Genomic DNA, 19,473 nt, shown 5'->3' with positions numbered 1-19,473 from the left:
TGCGCCAACTACCACACTGGCTTCCACAACAACCAAAGAGGTCGCAACATCAACCACGTCTGGTGCCACAACTAACACAGAGGTTGCCACAAGAAACATGGAGTCTGCCCCAACTACCACACTGGCTTACGACAGCTACCACAGGCGTCTCCTGTAATCAAACACAGATGTTGAACCTTCATCCACATCTGCAGGCATTACAACAACAGAGTTTGCCACAACAACCACAATGTCTGCCTCAACATACACATCCTCACCAAAAACCACCAAAGAAGTTGTAATGACATCCACCTCTTCTGTGACAGCAAACACAGGTGTTGAAACTACACATGAATTTGCCAGTACAAACACAGTGGCTGCCACAACAACTACTTCTGGTCTCACATCAACGACAGTGGAATTCTGAAACAACATCCACAGGGTCTGAAACATCATCCGCATCTGCTGCCACAACTACCACAACAACAACATCCTCACCACAAACCACTAATGAAGTTGTAATGACATCCACATATTCTATGACAGCAAACAGTGTTGTTGAAACCACAACTGAAACTGCCAGTACAAACACAGAGTTTGCCACAATAACTATTGCTGGTTCCACACCAACGACAATACTATCAGAAACAACATCCACTGGCACAGAAATATCATCCACATCTGCAGCCACATCTAACACAGAGGATTCCACAAAAAACACAGAGTCTCCTGCATTGACCACATTGTCTTCCACAGCAATCACATTCTCTCCAGAAACAACCACAGAGGCTGAAACTTCATCCACATTTGCTGCCACAACTGGCAAACAGTTTACCACAACAACCACAGAGACTGCCCGAACAACCACAGAGGTGTCCACAACTAACAAAGGGGTTGAAATATCAACCATATCTGGTTCCACAACTAACACAGAGGTTTCCAGAAAAAACACAGAGTCTTCCACATTGACCATTGTGGCTTCCACAGCAAAAACTTTCTCACCAGAATCAACCACACAAGCTGAAACTTCATCCACATTTGCTGCCACAACTAGCAAACAGTTTGCCACAACAAACTCAGAGACCGTCCCAACAACCACAGAGGTGTCCACAACAACAAAAGGGGTTGTAATATCAACCATTTCTGGTGCCTCAACTAACACAGAGTTTTCCACAATAAACACAGAGTCTGCCACATTGAACACAGTGGCATCCACAGCAATCACATTCTCACATGAAACAACCACACCGGCTGAAACTTCATCCACATTTGCTGCCACAACTGGCAAACAGTTTACCACAACAACCACAAAGCCTGCCTCAACATACACATCCTCACCAAAAACCACCAAAGAAGATGTACTGACATCCACCTCTTCTGAGACAGCAAACACAGGTATTGAAACTACACATGAATTTGCCAGTACAAACTCAAAGGCTGCCACAACAACTACTTCTGATCCCACATCAACGACAGTGAAATCCGTAATAACATCCACAGTGTCTGAAACATCATCCGCATCTGCTGCCACAACTACCACAAAGTCTGCCACAACAACAACATCCTCACCACAAACCACTAATGAAGTTGTAATGACATCCACATATTCTACGAAAGCAAACAGTGGTGTTGAAACCACAACTGAAACTGCCAGTACAAACACAGAGGTTACCACAATAACTGATGCTGGTTCCATACCAACGACAATACTATCAGAAACAACATCCACTGGCACAGAAATTTCATCCACATCTGCAGCCACATCTAACACAGAAGTTTCCACAAAAAACACAGAGTCTCCTGCATTGACCACATTGGCTTCCACAGCCACCACATTCTCACCAGAAACAACCACACAAGCTGAAACTTCATCCACATTTGCTGCCACAACTGGCAAACAGTTTTCCACAACAACCACAGAGACTGCCCCAACACCCACAGAGGTGTCCACAACTAACAAAGGGGTTGAAATATCAACCATATCTGGTGCCTCAACAAACACAGAGGTTTCCACAAAAAACACAGAGTCTGCCGCATTGACCACAGTTGCTTCCACAGCCACCACATTCTCACCAGAAACAACCACACAAGCTGAAACTTCATCCACATTTGCTGCCACAACTGGCAAACAGTTTGCCACAACAAACACAGAGACTGCCCCAACAACCACAGAGGTGTCCACAACAACAAAAGGGGTTGTAATATCAACCATTTCTGGTGCCTCAACTAACACAGAGGTTTCCACAATAAACACAGAGTCTGCCACATTGAACACAGTGGCTTCCACAGCAATCACATTCTCACATGAAACAACCACGCCGGCTGAAACTTATTCCACATTTGCTGCCACAACTGGCTTACAGTTTGCTACAACAACCACAGAGACTGCCCCAACAACCACAGAGGTGTCCACAACAACCAAAGGGGTTGCAACACCAACCACATCTGGTGCCACAACTAACACAGAGGTTGCCACCATAAACACCGAGTCAGCCGCATTGACCACAGAGGCTTTCACAGCAACCACATTCTCATCAGAAACTAACACACAGGCTGAAACTTCATCCACATTTGCAGCCACAACTAGCACACAGTTTGCCACAACAAACACAGAGACTGCCCCATTAACCACAGAGGTGTCCACAACAACCAAAGAGGTCGCAACATCAACCACAGTCTGGTGCCACAACTAACACAGAGGTTGCCACAAGAAACATGGAGTCTGCCCAACTTACCACACTGGCTTCGACAGCTACCACAGGCGTCTCCTGTAATCAATCACAGATGTTGAACCTTCATCCACATCTGCAGGCATTACAACAACAGAGTTTGCCACAACAACCACAATGTCTGCCTCAACATACACATCCTCACCAAAAACCACCAAAGAAGTTGTAATGACATCCACCTCTTCTGTGACAGCAAACACAGGTGTTGAAACTACACATGAATTTGCCAGTACAAACACAGAGGCTGCCACAACAACTACTTCTGGTCCCACATCAACGACAGTGGAATCCGTAACAACATCCACAGGGTCTGAAACATCATCCGCATCTGCTGCCACAACTACCACAACAACAACATCCTCACCACAAACCACTAATGAAGTTGTAATGACATCCACATATTCTATGACAGCAAACAGTGTTGTTGAAACCACAACTGAAACTGCCAGTACAAACACAGAGTTTGCCACAATAACTATTGCTGGTTCCACACCAATGACAATACTATCAGAAACAACATCCACTGGCACAGAAATATCATCCACATCTGCAGCCACATCTAACACAGAGGATTCCACAAAAAACACAGAGTCTCCTGCATTGACCACATTGTCTTCCACAGCAATCACATTCTCTCCAGAAACAACCACACAAGCTGAAACTTCATCCACATTTGCTGCCACAACTGGCAAACAGTTTACCACAACAACCACAGAGACTGCCCCAACAACCACAGAGGTGTCCACAACTAACAAAGGGGTTGAAATATCAACCATATCTGGTTCCACAACTAACACAGAGGTTTCCAGAAAAAACACAGAGTCTGCCACATTGACCATTGTGGCTTCCACAGCAAAAACTTTCTCACCAGAATCAACCACACAAGCTGAAACTTCATCCACATTTGCTGCCACAACTGGCAAACAGTTTGCCACAACAAACTCAGAGACCATCCCAACAACCACAGAGGTGTCCACAACAACAAAAGGGGTTGTAATATCAACCATTTCTGGTGCCTCAACTAACACAGAGGTTTCCACAATAAACACAGAGTCTGCCACATTGAACACAGTGGCTTCCACAGTAATCACATTCTCACATGAATCAACCACACCGGCTGAAACTTCATCCACATTTGCTGCCACAACTGGCAAACAGTTTACCACAACAACCACAAAGCCTGCCTCAACATACACATCCTCACCAAAAACCACCAAAGAAGTTGTACTGACATCCACCTCTTCTGAGACAGCAAACACAGGTATTGAAACTACACATGAATTTGCCAGTACAAACTCAGAGGCTGCCACAACAACTACTTCTGGTCCCACATCAACGACAGTGAAATCAGTAATAACATCCACAGTGTCTGAAACATCATCCGCATCTGCTGCCACAACTACCACAAAGTCTGCCACAACAACAACATCCTCACCACAAACCACTAATGAAGTTGTAATGACATCAACATATTCTACGAAAGCAAACAGAGGTGTTGAAACCACAACTGAAACTGCCAGTACAAACACAGAGGTTACCACAATAACTGATGCTGGTTCCATACCAATGACAATACTATCAGAAACAACATCCACTGGCACAGAAATTTCATCCACATCTGCAGCCACATCTAACACAGAAGTTTCCACAAAAAACACAGAGTCTCCTGCATTGACCACATTGGCTTCCACAGCCACCACATTCTCACAAGAAACAACCACACAAGCTGAAACTTCATCCACATTTGCTGCCACAACTGGCAAACAGTTTTCCACAACAACCACAGAGACTGCCCCAACACCCACAGAGGTGTCCACAACTAACAAAGGGGTTGAAATATCAACCATATCTGGTGCCTCAACAAACACAGAGGTTTCCACAAAAAACACAGAGTCTGCCGCATTGACCACAGTTGCTTCCACAGCCACCACATTCTCACCAGAAACAACCACACAAGCTGAAACTTCATCCACATTTGCTGCCACAACTGGCAAACAGTTTGCCACAACAAACACAGAGACTGCCCCAACAACCACAGAGGTGTCCACAACAACAAAAGGGGTTGTAATATCAACCATTTCTGGTGCCTCAACTAACACAGAGGTTTCCACAATAAACACAGAGTCTGCCACATTGAACACAGTGGCTTCCACAGCAATCACATTCTCACATGAAACAACCACGCCGGCTGAAACTTCATCCACATTTGCTGCCACAACTGGCTTACAGTTTGCTACAACAACCACAGAGACTGCCCCAACAACCACAGAGGTGTCCACAACAACCAAAGGGGTTGCAACACCAACCACATCTGGTGCCACAACTAACACAGAGGTTGCCACCATAAACACCGAGTCAGCCGCATTGACCACAGAGGCTTTCACAGCAACCACATTCTCATCAGAAACTAACACACAGGCTGAAACTTCATCCACATTTGCAGCCACAACTAGCACACAGTTTGCCACAACAAACACAGAGACTGCCCCATTAACCACAGAGGTGTCCACAACAACCAAAGGGGTTGCAACACCAACCACATCTGGTGCCACAACTAACACAGAGGTTGCCACAAGAAACATGGAGTCTGCCCAAATTACCACAATGGCTACGACAGCTACCACAGCCTCTCCCAAATCAATCACAGATGGTGAACCTTCATCCACATCTGCAGGCATTACAACAACAGAGTTTGCCACAACAACCACAAAGTCTGCCTCAACATACACATCCTCACCAAAAACCACCAAAGAAGTTGTAATGACATCCACCTCTTCTGAGAGAGCAAACACAGGTGTTGAAACTACACATGAATTTGCCAGTACAAACACAGAGGCTGCCACAAAAACTACTTCTGGTCCCACATCAACGACAGTGGAATCCGTAACAACATCCACAGGGTCTGAAACATCATCCGCATCTGCTGCCACAACTACCACAACAACAACATCCTCACCACAAACCACTAATGAAGTTGTAATGACATCCACATATTCTATGACAGCAAACAGTGTTGTTGAAACCACAACTGAAACTGTCAGTACAAACACAGAGTTTGCCACAATAACTATTGCTGGTTCCACACCAACGACAATACTATCAGAAACAACATCCACTGGCACAGAAATATCATCCACATCTGCAGCCACATCTAACACAGAGGATTCCACAAAAAACACAGAGTCTCCTGCATTGACCACATTGTCTTCCACAGCAATCACATTCTCTCCAGAAACAACCACAGAGGCTGAAACTTCATCCACATTTGCTGCCACAACTGGCAAACAGTTTACCACAACAACCACAGAGACTGCCCGAACAACCACAGAGGTGTCCACAACTAACAAAGGGGTTGAAATATCAACCATATCTGGTTCCACAACTAACACAGAGGTTTCCAGAAAAAACACAGAGTCTGCCACATTGACCATTGTGGCTTCCACAGCAAAAACTTTCTCACCAGAATCAACCACACAAGCTGAAACTTCATCCACATTTGCTGCCACAACTGGCAAACAGTTTGCCACAACAAACTCAGAGACCATCCCAACAACCACAGAGGTGTCCACAACAACAAAAGGGGTTGTAATATCAACCATTTCTGGTGCCTCAACTAACACAGAGGTTTCCACAATAAACACAGAGTCTGCCACATTGAACACAGTGGCTTCCACAGTAATCACATTCTCACATGAATCAACCACACCGGCTGAAACTTCATCCACATTTGCTGCCACAACTGGCAAACAGTTTACCACAACAACCACAAAGCCTGCCTCAACATACACATCCTCACCAAAAACCACCAAAGAAGTTGTACTGACATCCACCTCTTCTGAGACAGCAAACACAGGTATTGAAACTACACATGAATTTGCCAGTACAAACTCAGAGGCTGCCACAACAACTACTTCTGGTCCCACATCAACGACAGTGAAATCAGTAATAACATCCACAGTGTCTGAAACATCATCCGCATCTGCTGCCACAACTACCACAAAGTCTGCCACAACAACAACATCCTCACCACAAACCACTAATGAAGTTGTAATGACATCAACATATTCTACGAAAGCAAACAGAGGTGTTGAAACCACAACTGAAACTGCCAGTACAAACACAGAGGTTACCACAATAACTGATGCTGGTTCCATACCAATGACAATACTATCAGAAACAACATCCACTGGCACAGAAATTTCATCCACATCTGCAGCCACATCTAACACAGAAGTTTCCACAAAAAACACAGAGTCTCCTGCATTGACCACATTGGCTTCCACAGCCACCACATTCTCACAAGAAACAACCACACAAGCTGAAACTTCATCCACATTTGCTGCCACAACTGGCAAACAGTTTGCTACAACAAACACAGAGACTGACCCAACAACCACAGAGGTGTCCACAACTAACAAAGGGGTTGTAAAATCAACCATATCTGGTGCCTCAACAAACACAGAGGTTTCCACAAAAAACACAGAGTCTGCCGCATTGACCACAGTTGCTTCCACAGCCACCACATTCTCACCAGAAACAACCACACAAGCTGAAACTTCATCCACATTTGCTGCCACAACTGGCAAACAGTTTGCTACAACAAACACAGAGACTGACCCAACAACCACAGAGGTGTCCCTAACAACCAAAGGGGTTGTAAAATCAACCATATCTAGTTCCACAACTGACACAGAGGTTTCCACAAATAACACAGTGTCAGCCGCATTGACCACAGAGGCTTCCACAGCCACCACATTCTCACCAGAAACAACCACACAAGCTGAATCTTCATCTACATTTGCTGCCACAACTGGCAAAAAGTTTGCCACAACAAACTCAGACACTGCCCCAACAACCACAGAGGTGTCCACAACAACCAAAGGGGTTGTAATATCAACCATATCTGGTGCCTCAACTAACACTGAGGTTTCCACAATAAACACAGAGTCTGCCACATTGAACACAGTGGCTTCCACAGCAATCACATTCTCACATGAAACAACCACACCGGCTGAAACTTCATCCACATTTGCTGCCACAACTGGCAAACAGTTTGCCAAAACAAACACAGAGACTGCCCCATCAACCACAGAGTTGTCCACAACAACCAAAGGGGTTGCAACACCAACAACATCTGGTGCCACAACTAACACAGAGGTTGCCACAAGAAACATGGAGTCTGCCCAAGTTACCACAATGGCTACGACAGCTACCACAGCCTCTCCCAAATCAATCACAGATGGTGAACCTTCATCCACATCTGCAGGCATTACAACAACAGAGTTTGCCACAACAACCACAAAGTCTGCTTCAACATACACATCCTCACCAAAAACCACCAAAGAGGTTGTAATGACATCCACCTCTTCTGTGACAGCAAACATAGGTGTTGAAACTACACATGAATTTGCCAGTACAAACACAGAGGCTGCCACAACAACTACTTCTGATCCCACGTCAACGACAGTGGAATCCGGAATAACATCCACAGGGTCTGAAACATCATCCGCATCTGCTGCCACAACTACCACAACAACAACATCCTCACCACAAACCACTAATGAAGTTGTAATGACATCCACATATTCTACGACAGCAAACAGTGTTGTTGAAACTACAACTGAAACTGCCAGTACAAACACAGAGGTTGCCACAATAACTATTGCTGGTTCCACACCAACGACAATACTATCAGAAACAACATCCACTGGCACAGAAATATCATCCACATCTGCAGCCACATCTAACACAGAGGTTTCCACAAAAAACCCAGAGTCTGCCGCATTGACCACAGTGGCTTCCACAGCAACCACATTCTCACCAGAAAAAACCACACAAGCTGAAACTTCATCCACATTTGCTGCCACAACTGGCAAACAGTTTGCCACAACAAACACAGAGACTGCCCCAACAACCACAGAGGTGTCCCTAACTACCAAAGGGGTTGTAATATCAACCATATCTGGTTCCACAACTAACACAGAGGTTTCCACAAAAAACACAGAGTCTGCCGCATTGACCACAGTGGCTTCCACAGCCACCACATTCTCACCAGAAACAACCACACAAGCTGAAACTTTATCCACATTTGCTGCCACAGCTGGCAAACAGTTTTCCACAACAAACTCAGAGACTGTGCCAACAACCACAGAGGTTTCCACAACAACCAAAGGGGTTGTAATATCAACCGTATCTGGTGCCTCAAATAACACAGAGATTGCCACAAGAAACATGGAGTCTGCCCAAATTACCACACTGGCTACGACAGCTACCACAGCCTCTCCCAAATCAATCACAGATGCTGAACCTTCATCCACATCTGCAGGCATTACAACAACAGAGTTTGCCACAACAACCACAAAGTCTGCTTCAACATACACATCCTCACCAAAAACCACCAAAGAGGTTGTAATGACATCCACCTCTTCTGTGACAGCAAACACAGGTGTTGAAACTACACATGAATTTGCCAGTACAAACACAGATGCTGCCACAACAACTACTTCTGGTCCCACATCAACGACAGTGGAATCCGTAATAACATCCACAGGGTCTGAAACATCATCCGCATCTGCTGCCACAACTACCACAAAGTCTGCCACAACAACAACATCCTCACCACAAACCACTAATGAAGTTGTAATGACATCCACATATTCTACGACAGCAAACAGTGTTGTTGAAACTACAACTGAAACTGCCAGTACAAACACAGAGGTTGCCACATTAACTATTGCTGGTTCCACACCAACGACAATACTATCAGAAACAACATCCACTGGCACAGAAATTTCATCCACATCTGCAGCCACATCTAACACAGAGGTTTCCACAAAAAACCCAGAGTCTGCCGCATTGACCACAGTGGCTTCCACAGCAACCACATTCTCACCAGAAACAACCACACAAGATGAAACTTCATCCACATTTGCTGCCACAACTGGCAAACAATTTGCCACAACAAACACAGAGACTGCCCCAACAACCACAGAGGTGTCCCTAACAACCAAAGGGGTTGTAATATCAACCATATCTGGTTCCACAACTAACACAGAGGTTTCCACAAAAAACACAGAGTCTGCCGCATTGACCACAGTTGCTTCTACTGCCACCACATTCTCACCAGAAACAACCACACAAGCTGAAACTTCATCCACATTTGCTGCCACAGCTGGGAAACAGTTTTCCATAACAAACTCAGAGACTGTGCCAACAACCACAGAGGTGTCCACAACAACCAAAGGGGTTGTAATATCAACCATATCTGGTGCCTCAACTAACACAGAGGTTGCCACAAGAAACATGGAGTTTGCCCAAATTACCACACTGGCTACGACAGCTACCACACCCTCGCCAAAACCAAACACAAAAGCAGCTCATGCATACACATCTGAATCCACAACTATTACAGAAGTTTCCACAAAAAACACAGAGTCTGCCTCAACAACAACATCGTCACCACAAACCACTAAAGATGTTGTAATGACATCCCCCTCTTCTACGACATCAAACACAGCTGCTGAAACCACATCTGAATCTGCCAGTTCAAACTTAGACACTGCCACAAGAACTATTGCTGTTTCCACACCAAAGACAATACTATCAGAAACAACATCCACAGGGTCTGAAACATCAACCGCATCTGCTGCCACAATTAACACAGAGCATGTCCGAACATCCACAAAGTCTGTCACAGCGGCCAATGTGGCTGCAACATTATTCTCATCAGCTGCAACAATTTATACAGATGTGACCACAACAACATGTGATTCTGGCACAACCATCGAAGTTGCAGCTACATACACCACATCTCTGTCAACTAACATAGATGTTGCTACAACTAACGCAGAAGTTGCCACAACAACCACAGAATCTGCACAGGATACAACAACAAACACAGCTGCTCTCTCAAACACTACGTCTGCTGTTACAACAACCACAGCTTCTGCAAAAACAAATTATTTATCCTCATCGGCTCCTATATCAACCAGACAAACCACATTGCCTCCTCCACCAATCACAGCTAATCCATCGACAACTGCAGGTTTTGACTGTTATACCACAACTGCCTCTATTGCGATCAGTGCTCCTATAACTAGTTCACCGAACATTTTAGCTCCAACTACAACAACACCAGCTCTTGTTTTATCAACTACTGTTGCCCTAACCACTGCATCCACTGACCCTCCAAATGCAAATGAAGGTGTGGTTGTTCTACAATTTCGAATGTCTCGTCAGTTTCTGGAAGACTACACAAATCTACTGTCCCGTGACTACCAAATGTTGTCTTTAAACATCACTATTGAGGTATATCTTTTATATTTACTTATTTTTCAATATGGAAATGTATGACACATTTTTCTTTACCTCTTCCTAAATGTTAATTATCTGCATTTTTGGTATCTTTCTTCAGTTGAATAGATTATACAAAAGAATATATCCTGAAACCTTTCTCAGATGCATCATTATCAGCTTCTGGTATGTCCATGTTTCTTCTTTCTTCTTCTTTGTACCATAAGAATAATGCAACCGATTAGCACATTGAATATTTACTCTGTTTCTTGCATGTTTAGGTTTGGTTCTGTTGGTGTGACAACCGACTTGATCTTCACAAATCAGTCAGCAATCCCTAACGTTACAAATATAACAGATTCCCTTGAAATGGCCATCGAAATGTCTACAGTTTTTTTGGACATTATTAATGGCACTATCATTGCAGGTAAGGATTAATCTAAAATCTTCAATATAGGTTAAACACAATTTGATTCATACACTTTTAAATTGTACAATGACTCCCAAAATTATTCACCCCCTTAAATTATTCCACACTTTATTTTGTTACAACATGAAATCAAATTGGATATATTTAGTGTTTTTGCTACATATATTTGCCAATTTGTCATCTGCATATAGTTCAAAATGAATTACAAATCTAAAATAATTTATTGGACGTGCAAGTATTCACATCCTTTGCTGTGATATGCTTGAATGATGAGTGGTGCAACCAATTGTCTCCAGAAGTTACAAAATGTGTTGCGGTCCACCTTTAATGTTTTGTTAAGGTGTTTCACATGATTTCAAGACAACTACACTTATCTCTAAGAAGTCCCACAGTTGGTTAGAAAAATAAAATAAAAGCACAATATCAACAGTACAAAGTTACACAGTTCTGTATGTGGGATATTGATTGCAACAGATTGGACAGGATTCACATTTATGCTTTTGCTGTTGGTCTGTCACCATATTACAGTAGAATGTCATTGCGACACAGAAAAGAAAAAGACAAGACTATTTTACAGCAAGAAGGAAAATAATACAAAATGACCAAGTTCAACATAGGAAGCACCCCTCAGGCAGAACTGTGCATGTAACACTGTATGGAGAATTAAAGTGCACTCTTTCCACACCTCCTGACGTCCAGGTCTGTCGGGCCACAAACTGCGGAAATAATCTTTTGCAATGTCTTATCCTGCCTCTGCAGGCATCTGCTATGATGTGCCTCACATGCTGCATTCAGCATGTGAGGACATCACATCATCAAGTTGCAACATGTTTTGTCAGGGAAGACTATTCAACAGAGAACCAGTATAATATATTTTGATCAACATGACATGAGCAATTGATCATGTAGGAAAAAGCAGACAATTGTACATAATGAATTGTATGAATGTACCATTCCTTGATTTTTTTTTTCTTTCTAAAGAATGAGAGAAGTGACTAGATGATGTGGAGGTTGAACAAGTTGTTTTGAGAATATCAGTTCTCATCTGAGACTGTACCAGTCTGTACCAAAGCGACTGAGAAAAAACTGTAACAGAACTGAAAAAAAATCGGTTAGAGCTTTCCAGATGTTATGTGGGAGGCAACAATTGGAAGAAGATACAGAGTCCACAGGATCTCAGACTGGGTTGAAGTGTCGTCTTTTAGTTTTACAATGACCCAAAGCAAACAACCAAAACCACTGAGGAGTGGCATCTGGACAAGTTGGTAAAAGTCCTTGAGTGTCAAAGCCCTAACCTCAGTGCAATTGAGAATTTGTGGAAAGATTTGAAAATTTATTTTCACCTAAGATCCCATTCAAGTTGATAGCGATTGAGCAATTCTGCAAAAGAAAATGAGCAACAATTGCTGTGTCCAGATGTGCAAAGCTGGTTGAGACCCATGGCTGTAATTGCTGCCATGTGCCTGTAAAAGGATCCTCCACCAAATATTGACTAAAAACATTTACAATCAATTATTTTCTGTTTTATATTTTTAAATAATTTAGACATATTTGACATATTTTTACTTGATTGTTTGGCTAAACATAGACTATTTAGATGTAACATTAACACGATACAATGAGAAAAGGTCCAAGGGAGGTGAATACTTTTGAGAGTCACTATTTCCTTGGTGGTTCCACTAAGAGTGACCTTTTATTGTGGCCAGCCTAAGGGACACCTGTGCAATAATCATGCTGTCTTATCAGCATCTTGATATGCCACACCTGTGAGGTGGATGGATCGGCAAAGGAGAAGTGCTCACTAACACAGATTTAGACAGATTTGTGAACAATATTTGAGAGAAATAGGCCTTTTGTGAACATAGAGGAAGTCTTAGATCTTTGAGTTCAGCTCATGATTAATGGGGACAAAAACAAAAGTGTTGTGTTTATAATTTTGTTCAGTGTAGTTATATATTTTTTGAAATACTAGATGGGCAGAGATTGAGTTATTTAGAAAATGTTTGATTGATTTTTTTTCTGATATTTCAATATAGCATATTAATTGTCGAACTCTGATCTTTTTAAACAGAACTATCCAATTCAACAGTCGCTACTTTTACAACTGCAACTACAGCACTGGTAAGAACAACAGCAGCCACCCAAACTGCCGTAGCTGCAACTATTATTTCCTTCTTGCAGACTAACCCTAGTGCAAAACTAATTTTAAACATTTAAACATATTAAAATTGCATTTAAGACACTTCGATTGTAATCTTTAACACTGAAGGCTGGAAGTTCCCTGCAGAAACTATCTTTTCGTTAACAAATCCGCTGCATAGTCATTTTCCTTCCTTTTAATGTGGGGCTATCATCCCTGAATAGACACACAACACATTAACCACATTAAAACAAATTGCAACATCATTAATTTATACAAAGAATAGGGTCAACACAAGACTACAACACAAGACTACAACACTATCAGAGCGCAACCTACAGAGAGAATCTAAACAGAGAGGTTTCTGTTGTTCTCATTATCTGGGCACATTCACATCCAATGAAACGTACATTCACATTGTAATTGTTAATGCTCAGATTCCACAAGCTGTATTTAAAAGAATAATTGTATTGTGTGACCCTTTTATTAGGTGTCCAATCAACGAAGTTGCTGGAAGCCTTTTATAATAATTTGTTATTTTATTATTAGGGGGCCAAGCTATGTCCAGAAATGGACACAAAAAGTCCCGTACAGAAATACCTCTGTATATATAACAAAAGTTGATATCTCAAAAAATACAGCCGAAATCAGAAATTACAGAGATATTAAACTTTCTGGAGATGTTAATCACAAAATGAGGTAACTGAGACATTGTTTATAATTGTTTTAATCAATGGAGCCAAGGATACTTCAGCATAACAAGCTAAACCCTTTCCCATTCAGAGTCAATGGTATTAGGAATGCAAGCCAGGTGTCATATCATTTTGGTCACTGCGTGTGCATGTCACACTAGAGGAAGAGGATTTTAGCTGTCACTCAGGTGGCTAGCATGCTCAAGGCTAGGTGGCGGACGCAGGGTGGCTAATGCTAGGTGGCTAATACAATATGGCTAGCACTAGGTGGCTAACAATATGTTGCTAATGCAAGGTGACTAACGCTACGTGGCTAATGCTATGTGGCTGACGCAAGGGTTGCTTACTCTATGTGGATAACGCAATGTCGCAAATTTTTGGTAGCTAATGCAAGGTGGTTAACGTCTTTGACTCTTTGCACCTATACACAATGTAACGGCTTTATAGCAGATATAAATGTCACGGCTTTATAACGGATATAAATGTCACAGATGTAAAGATATTCACCAATATTCTGCCACACAAGTATGACACGGTTGAAGTTATATAGTACATGATGTATCTTTGATACTTAATGTAAACCATCACCACTTTTTCGACCCTCTACCCGATACAGCCCACCCCCCAATCACATTATTTTCTCTTTCAACACACAAAACACGTGATTCCCATCATCTCCTCTGTCTCCACAACCTCCCAAACACATTCTCTTTTACCCCCATACTGTCACACACACATTAAATTCTCTCTTCACACACACTCCAAACTTTTCTCCCCCCACTCCGTGCCAAGACACACTCTTTGCTCCACACACATTCCTACCCTACCCTCTACTCCCTCCCTCCAAATACACTTTCTCTCGTATCTCTTTACACACATGCTTAAATCTCCACATAAAATCACACACACATTATCCTGTCACTCAGCATACACACGTTCCTCTTTTCATCCAAGAAACCCCCCTCCCCCACAAACACTATGTCCCATATCTCTACCCACAACACACACACATTCTCCACTCTATGCACACATTGTTTCTTCAAGGTCTTCTTATTTGGTTTTCTTCAATTGGACATCTTGACTACTAGTGGTATTTAAATAGCAAAAAAATTATCTTCAGTGAGAGCATGTAGTGAGATGCTGAGGTAAAAGTGGAATACCCACTCTTTAAATAGCATATTGTCTGCACAGTCTGCCACATAGAATACCGCGGATTGAAACCAGCCAGAGAGAACAACGTTCATCCCTTCTAAACGCGGGCCAGCTGAACTAGGCTGGCCTAGTTGCTTTTCAGTTTTTTTTTTATGATGTGATAATATAATCATAAAAAAGCATATTCTGTTAGATTCTGAAATATTTGGACACTGACACAATTTTCATAATACACAATGGATAAAAGAAAAATAATAATAATAAATGCAATTGTACAGACTATCAGCTTAATTTCAAGGGGTTGAACACAAATATTGTATGACATTTTTAAGAATTGCAACCATTTTCATACACAGTCCCCTTATTTCATGGGCTCAAATGTCATTGGACACATCAGCACAATACTAAATAAAATGATTCATTTATTTACTTAGTAGGAAGTCCTTTACAGGCAATGACTGCTTCAAGTCTGGAACACATGGACATCACCAAACGCTGGGTTTCCTCTTTTGTGATGCTTTGCCAGGCCTTCACGGCAGATGACTTCACTTGTTGTTTGTTTGTGGGTCTTTCTCCCTTAAGTTTTGTCTTCAGCAAGTGAAATGCATAGTTGATCGGGATGAGATCAGGTGATTGACTCTGCCATTGCAGAATATTCCACTTCTTTGCCTTAAAAAACTCCTGGGTTGCTTTCACAGTATGTTTTGGGACATTGTCCATCTGTAAAGTGCACTTCAGAATTGATCTGGCTGCTTCTGTCTTCTGTCACATAATCAATAAACGCTAGTAACCCAGTGCTATTCGAAACCATGTTTGCCCATACAATCACACTGCCTACACTATGTTTTACAGATGATGTGGTATGCTTTGGATCATTAACTTTTCCAAGCCTTATCCCTACTTTTTTCTTCCCATCATTTTGGTACAGGTTGTTCTGTGTCCAAAGAATGCAATTCCAGAACTGAGCTGGGATTTTTAGATGTTTTTTGGCAAAGTCTAATCGGCGCTTTCTGTTCTTGAGGCTTATGAATGGTTTGCACCTTGTGGTGAACCATCTGTATTTGCTCGTGTGAAGTCTTCTCTTTATGACAGACTTGGATAATGATATGCCTACCTCCTGGAGAGTGTTCTTCACTTGGCTGAATGTTGTGAAAGGGTTTTTCTTTACCATGGAAAGGATCCTACAATCATCAACCACTGTTGTGTTCTGTGTTGCAGAGCTCACTAGTGCGTTCTATTTCTCCAAATATACCACTGTTCATTTGACCTATTAATTGCTTAATTGATGAAGAAATAACAAAGGAATAGCCCACACCTGTCCATGAAACAGCTTTAGAGTCAATTGACCAATTACCTTTGGTCCTTTGAAAAAGAGGGTGCTGTAAATTAAAAAGCAGTAAATCCTAAAACCTTCCTCCAAATTTGATGTTAATACCCTCAGATTTAAGCTGAGAGAATGCACTTATATTCAATATTTAACTGTAAATTAAAATCTTCTTGGTGAACAGACAATATTACAAAAACATGTGTCAGTATCAAATTAGATTCCAGACTGAACTGTATATAAATGTATATACAGAAAAAGGGTTACACAACTTTACAGAACATTTCTCATTTTTCAATTCTAGGAAGACACAAAAACTGCTTCTACAACAACAACAACTGCACCAACAACAACTGCAATTGCTAACATTACAACCATAACTGAATCCACACCAACGCTCCATAATACAGAACCAGAAACACAAGTAACAACTTACAATGAGGTTGCAACAACAAACCCAGAGTCTACCCCAACTTCCACACTGGTGTCGACAACAACCACAGGCTCTCAAAAAAGAACCATAGAAGCGACTACATCACCCACTTCGTCAACTAATACTAAGAATGCCTTAACAAACACTTTGTCTGCCAGAAACCCTACAGGGGCTACAATATCAACTATGTCGCCTGCTAAAACTAACACAGAAGTTGCCACAACAAACACAGAGTCTGAAGCATTAACCACAGAGGCACCCACAACAAGCATATCCTCACCAGATAAAAGCACACAGACTGAAACTTCATCAACATCTGCTGCTAGAAATAACGCAAAGGTTGACACAAAAAACACAGAGTCGCCCCCGACTTCAACAATGGATTCAAAAACAACAGCCACCCAAAAAACAAACACACAAGCTCCTACATCACCCACATCTAGATCCACAACTAACACAGAGGTTGCCACAACAAACACAGAATCAGCCGCAATGAACAATGAGGCTCCCACAACAACCACAAAATTACCAGTTACAACTGCACAGGCTGAAACTTCTTCCATATCTCCTGCAACAACCAACTTACAGGTTGCCAAAACAACCACAATGTCTGCCTCAACAACTACATCCTTAGCAAAAACAACTAATGAAGCTGTAATGACATCTTCATCTTCAGCCACATCAAACACAGGTGTTGCAACCACAACTGAATCTGCTACAACAAACACAGAGCCTGCAACAACAACCAACGCCGGTCCCACATTAACGACATCAGTGTCAGAAACAACATCCACAAGGGCTGAAACATCATCCACATCTGCTGCCACAACTATCACAGAGTTTGCCTCAACAGCCACAGAGTCTGCCACCACAGCCAATGTGGCTGCTTCATTATCCTCATCTGCTGTGATAAATAATACAGAGGTTTCCACAACAACCAGTGAGACTCCCACAACAATCACAGCAGCTTCAACATCAACCACATCTGCTCCCACATCTAACACAGAGGTTGCAACAGGAAACATGGAGTCTGCTCCTAACTACCACACTGGCTTCACAAACAACCAAAGCCTCTCTGAATACAACCACATATTCTCCACCATCATCCACATCTACTGGTACATCAAAGACAGAGGTTCCCTCAACAACCACATCCCAACCAAAAACAACTAATGAAGCAGTAATGACATCCTCATCTTCTGCCACATCAAACACAGGTGTTGCAACAACAACTGAATCTGCTACAACAAACACAGAGCCTGCAACAACAACCAACGCCTGGTCCCACATTAACGACATCAGTGTCAGAAACAACATCCACAAGGGCTGAAACATCATCCACATCTGCTGCCACAACTATCACAGAGATTGCCTCAACAGCCACAGAGTCTGCCACTACAGCCAATGTGGCTGCTTCATTATCCTCATCTGCTGTGATAAATAATACAGAGGTTTCCACAACAACCAGTGAGACTCCCACAACAACCACAGCAGCCTTCAACATCAACCACATCTGCTCCCACATCTAACACAGAGATTGCAACAGGAAACATGGAGTCTGCTCCAACTACCACACTGGCTTCACAAACAACCAAAGCCTCTCTGAATACAACCACATATTCTCCACCATCATCCACATCTGCTGGCACATCAAAGACAGAGGTTCCCTCAGCAACCACATCCCAACCAAAAACAACTAATGAAGCTGTAATGACATCCTCATCCTCTGCCACACCAAACACAGGTGTTGCAACAACAACTGAATCTGCTACAACAAACACAGAGCCTGCAACAACAACCAACGCCTGGTCCCACATTAACGACATCAGTGTCAGAAACAACATCCACAAGGGCTGAAACATCATCCACATCTGCTGCCACAACTATCACAGAGTTTGCCTCAACAGCCACAGAGTCTGCCACCACAGCCAATGTGGCTGCTTCATTATCCTCATCTGCTGTGATAAATAATACAGAGGTTTCCACAACAACCAGTGAGACTCCCACAACAATCACAGCAGCTTCAACATCAACCACATCTGCTCCCACATCTAACACAGAGGTTGCAACAGGAAACATGGAGTCTGCTCCAACTACCACACTGGCTTCACAAACAACCAAAGCCTCTCTGAATACAACCACATATTCTCCACCATCATCCACATCTACTGGTACATCAAAGACAGAGGTTCCCTCAACAACCACATCCCAACCAAAAACAACTAATGAAGCTGTAATGACATCCTCATCTTCTGCCACATCAAACACAGGTGTTGCAACAACAACTGAATCTGCTACAACA

General features: G+C 42.5%; 2 protein-coding genes across 2 annotated transcripts in view; both read left to right on the top strand.

The window, feature by feature from the left end:
- The first annotated feature begins 97 nt into the window (after positions 1–97).
- LOC117594076 (mucin-5AC-like) lies at positions 98–7,261 on the top strand. The gene is made up of 4 exons (XM_034290898.1): positions 98–146; positions 2,764–2,973; positions 4,810–7,060; positions 7,171–7,261. Exons 1-4 carry the CDS (start codon positions 98–100, stop codon positions 7,259–7,261), a joined length of 2,601 nt encoding a protein of 866 aa, XP_034146789.1.
- A 562-nt stretch (positions 7,262–7,823) lies between these two features.
- The window catches only part of LOC117594075 (mucin-5AC-like), a 13,924-nt gene continuing 2,274 nt past the window's right edge, over positions 7,824–19,473 (top strand). The window contains exon 1 of the mRNA XM_034290897.1: positions 7,824–10,412. Coding sequence (XP_034146788.1) covers positions 7,881–10,412 — 2,532 coding nt within the window. The 5' untranslated portion in view covers positions 7,824–7,880. The remainder of the gene's footprint in view (positions 10,413–19,473) is intronic.

The sequence above is a fragment of the Esox lucius genome, chromosome 25, assembly GCF_011004845.1.
Source record: "Esox lucius isolate fEsoLuc1 chromosome 25, fEsoLuc1.pri, whole genome shotgun sequence".
Classification (NCBI taxonomy): Eukaryota; Metazoa; Chordata; class Actinopteri; order Esociformes; family Esocidae; genus Esox; species Esox lucius.
This window is presented reverse-complemented; position numbering and strand designations above follow the sequence as displayed.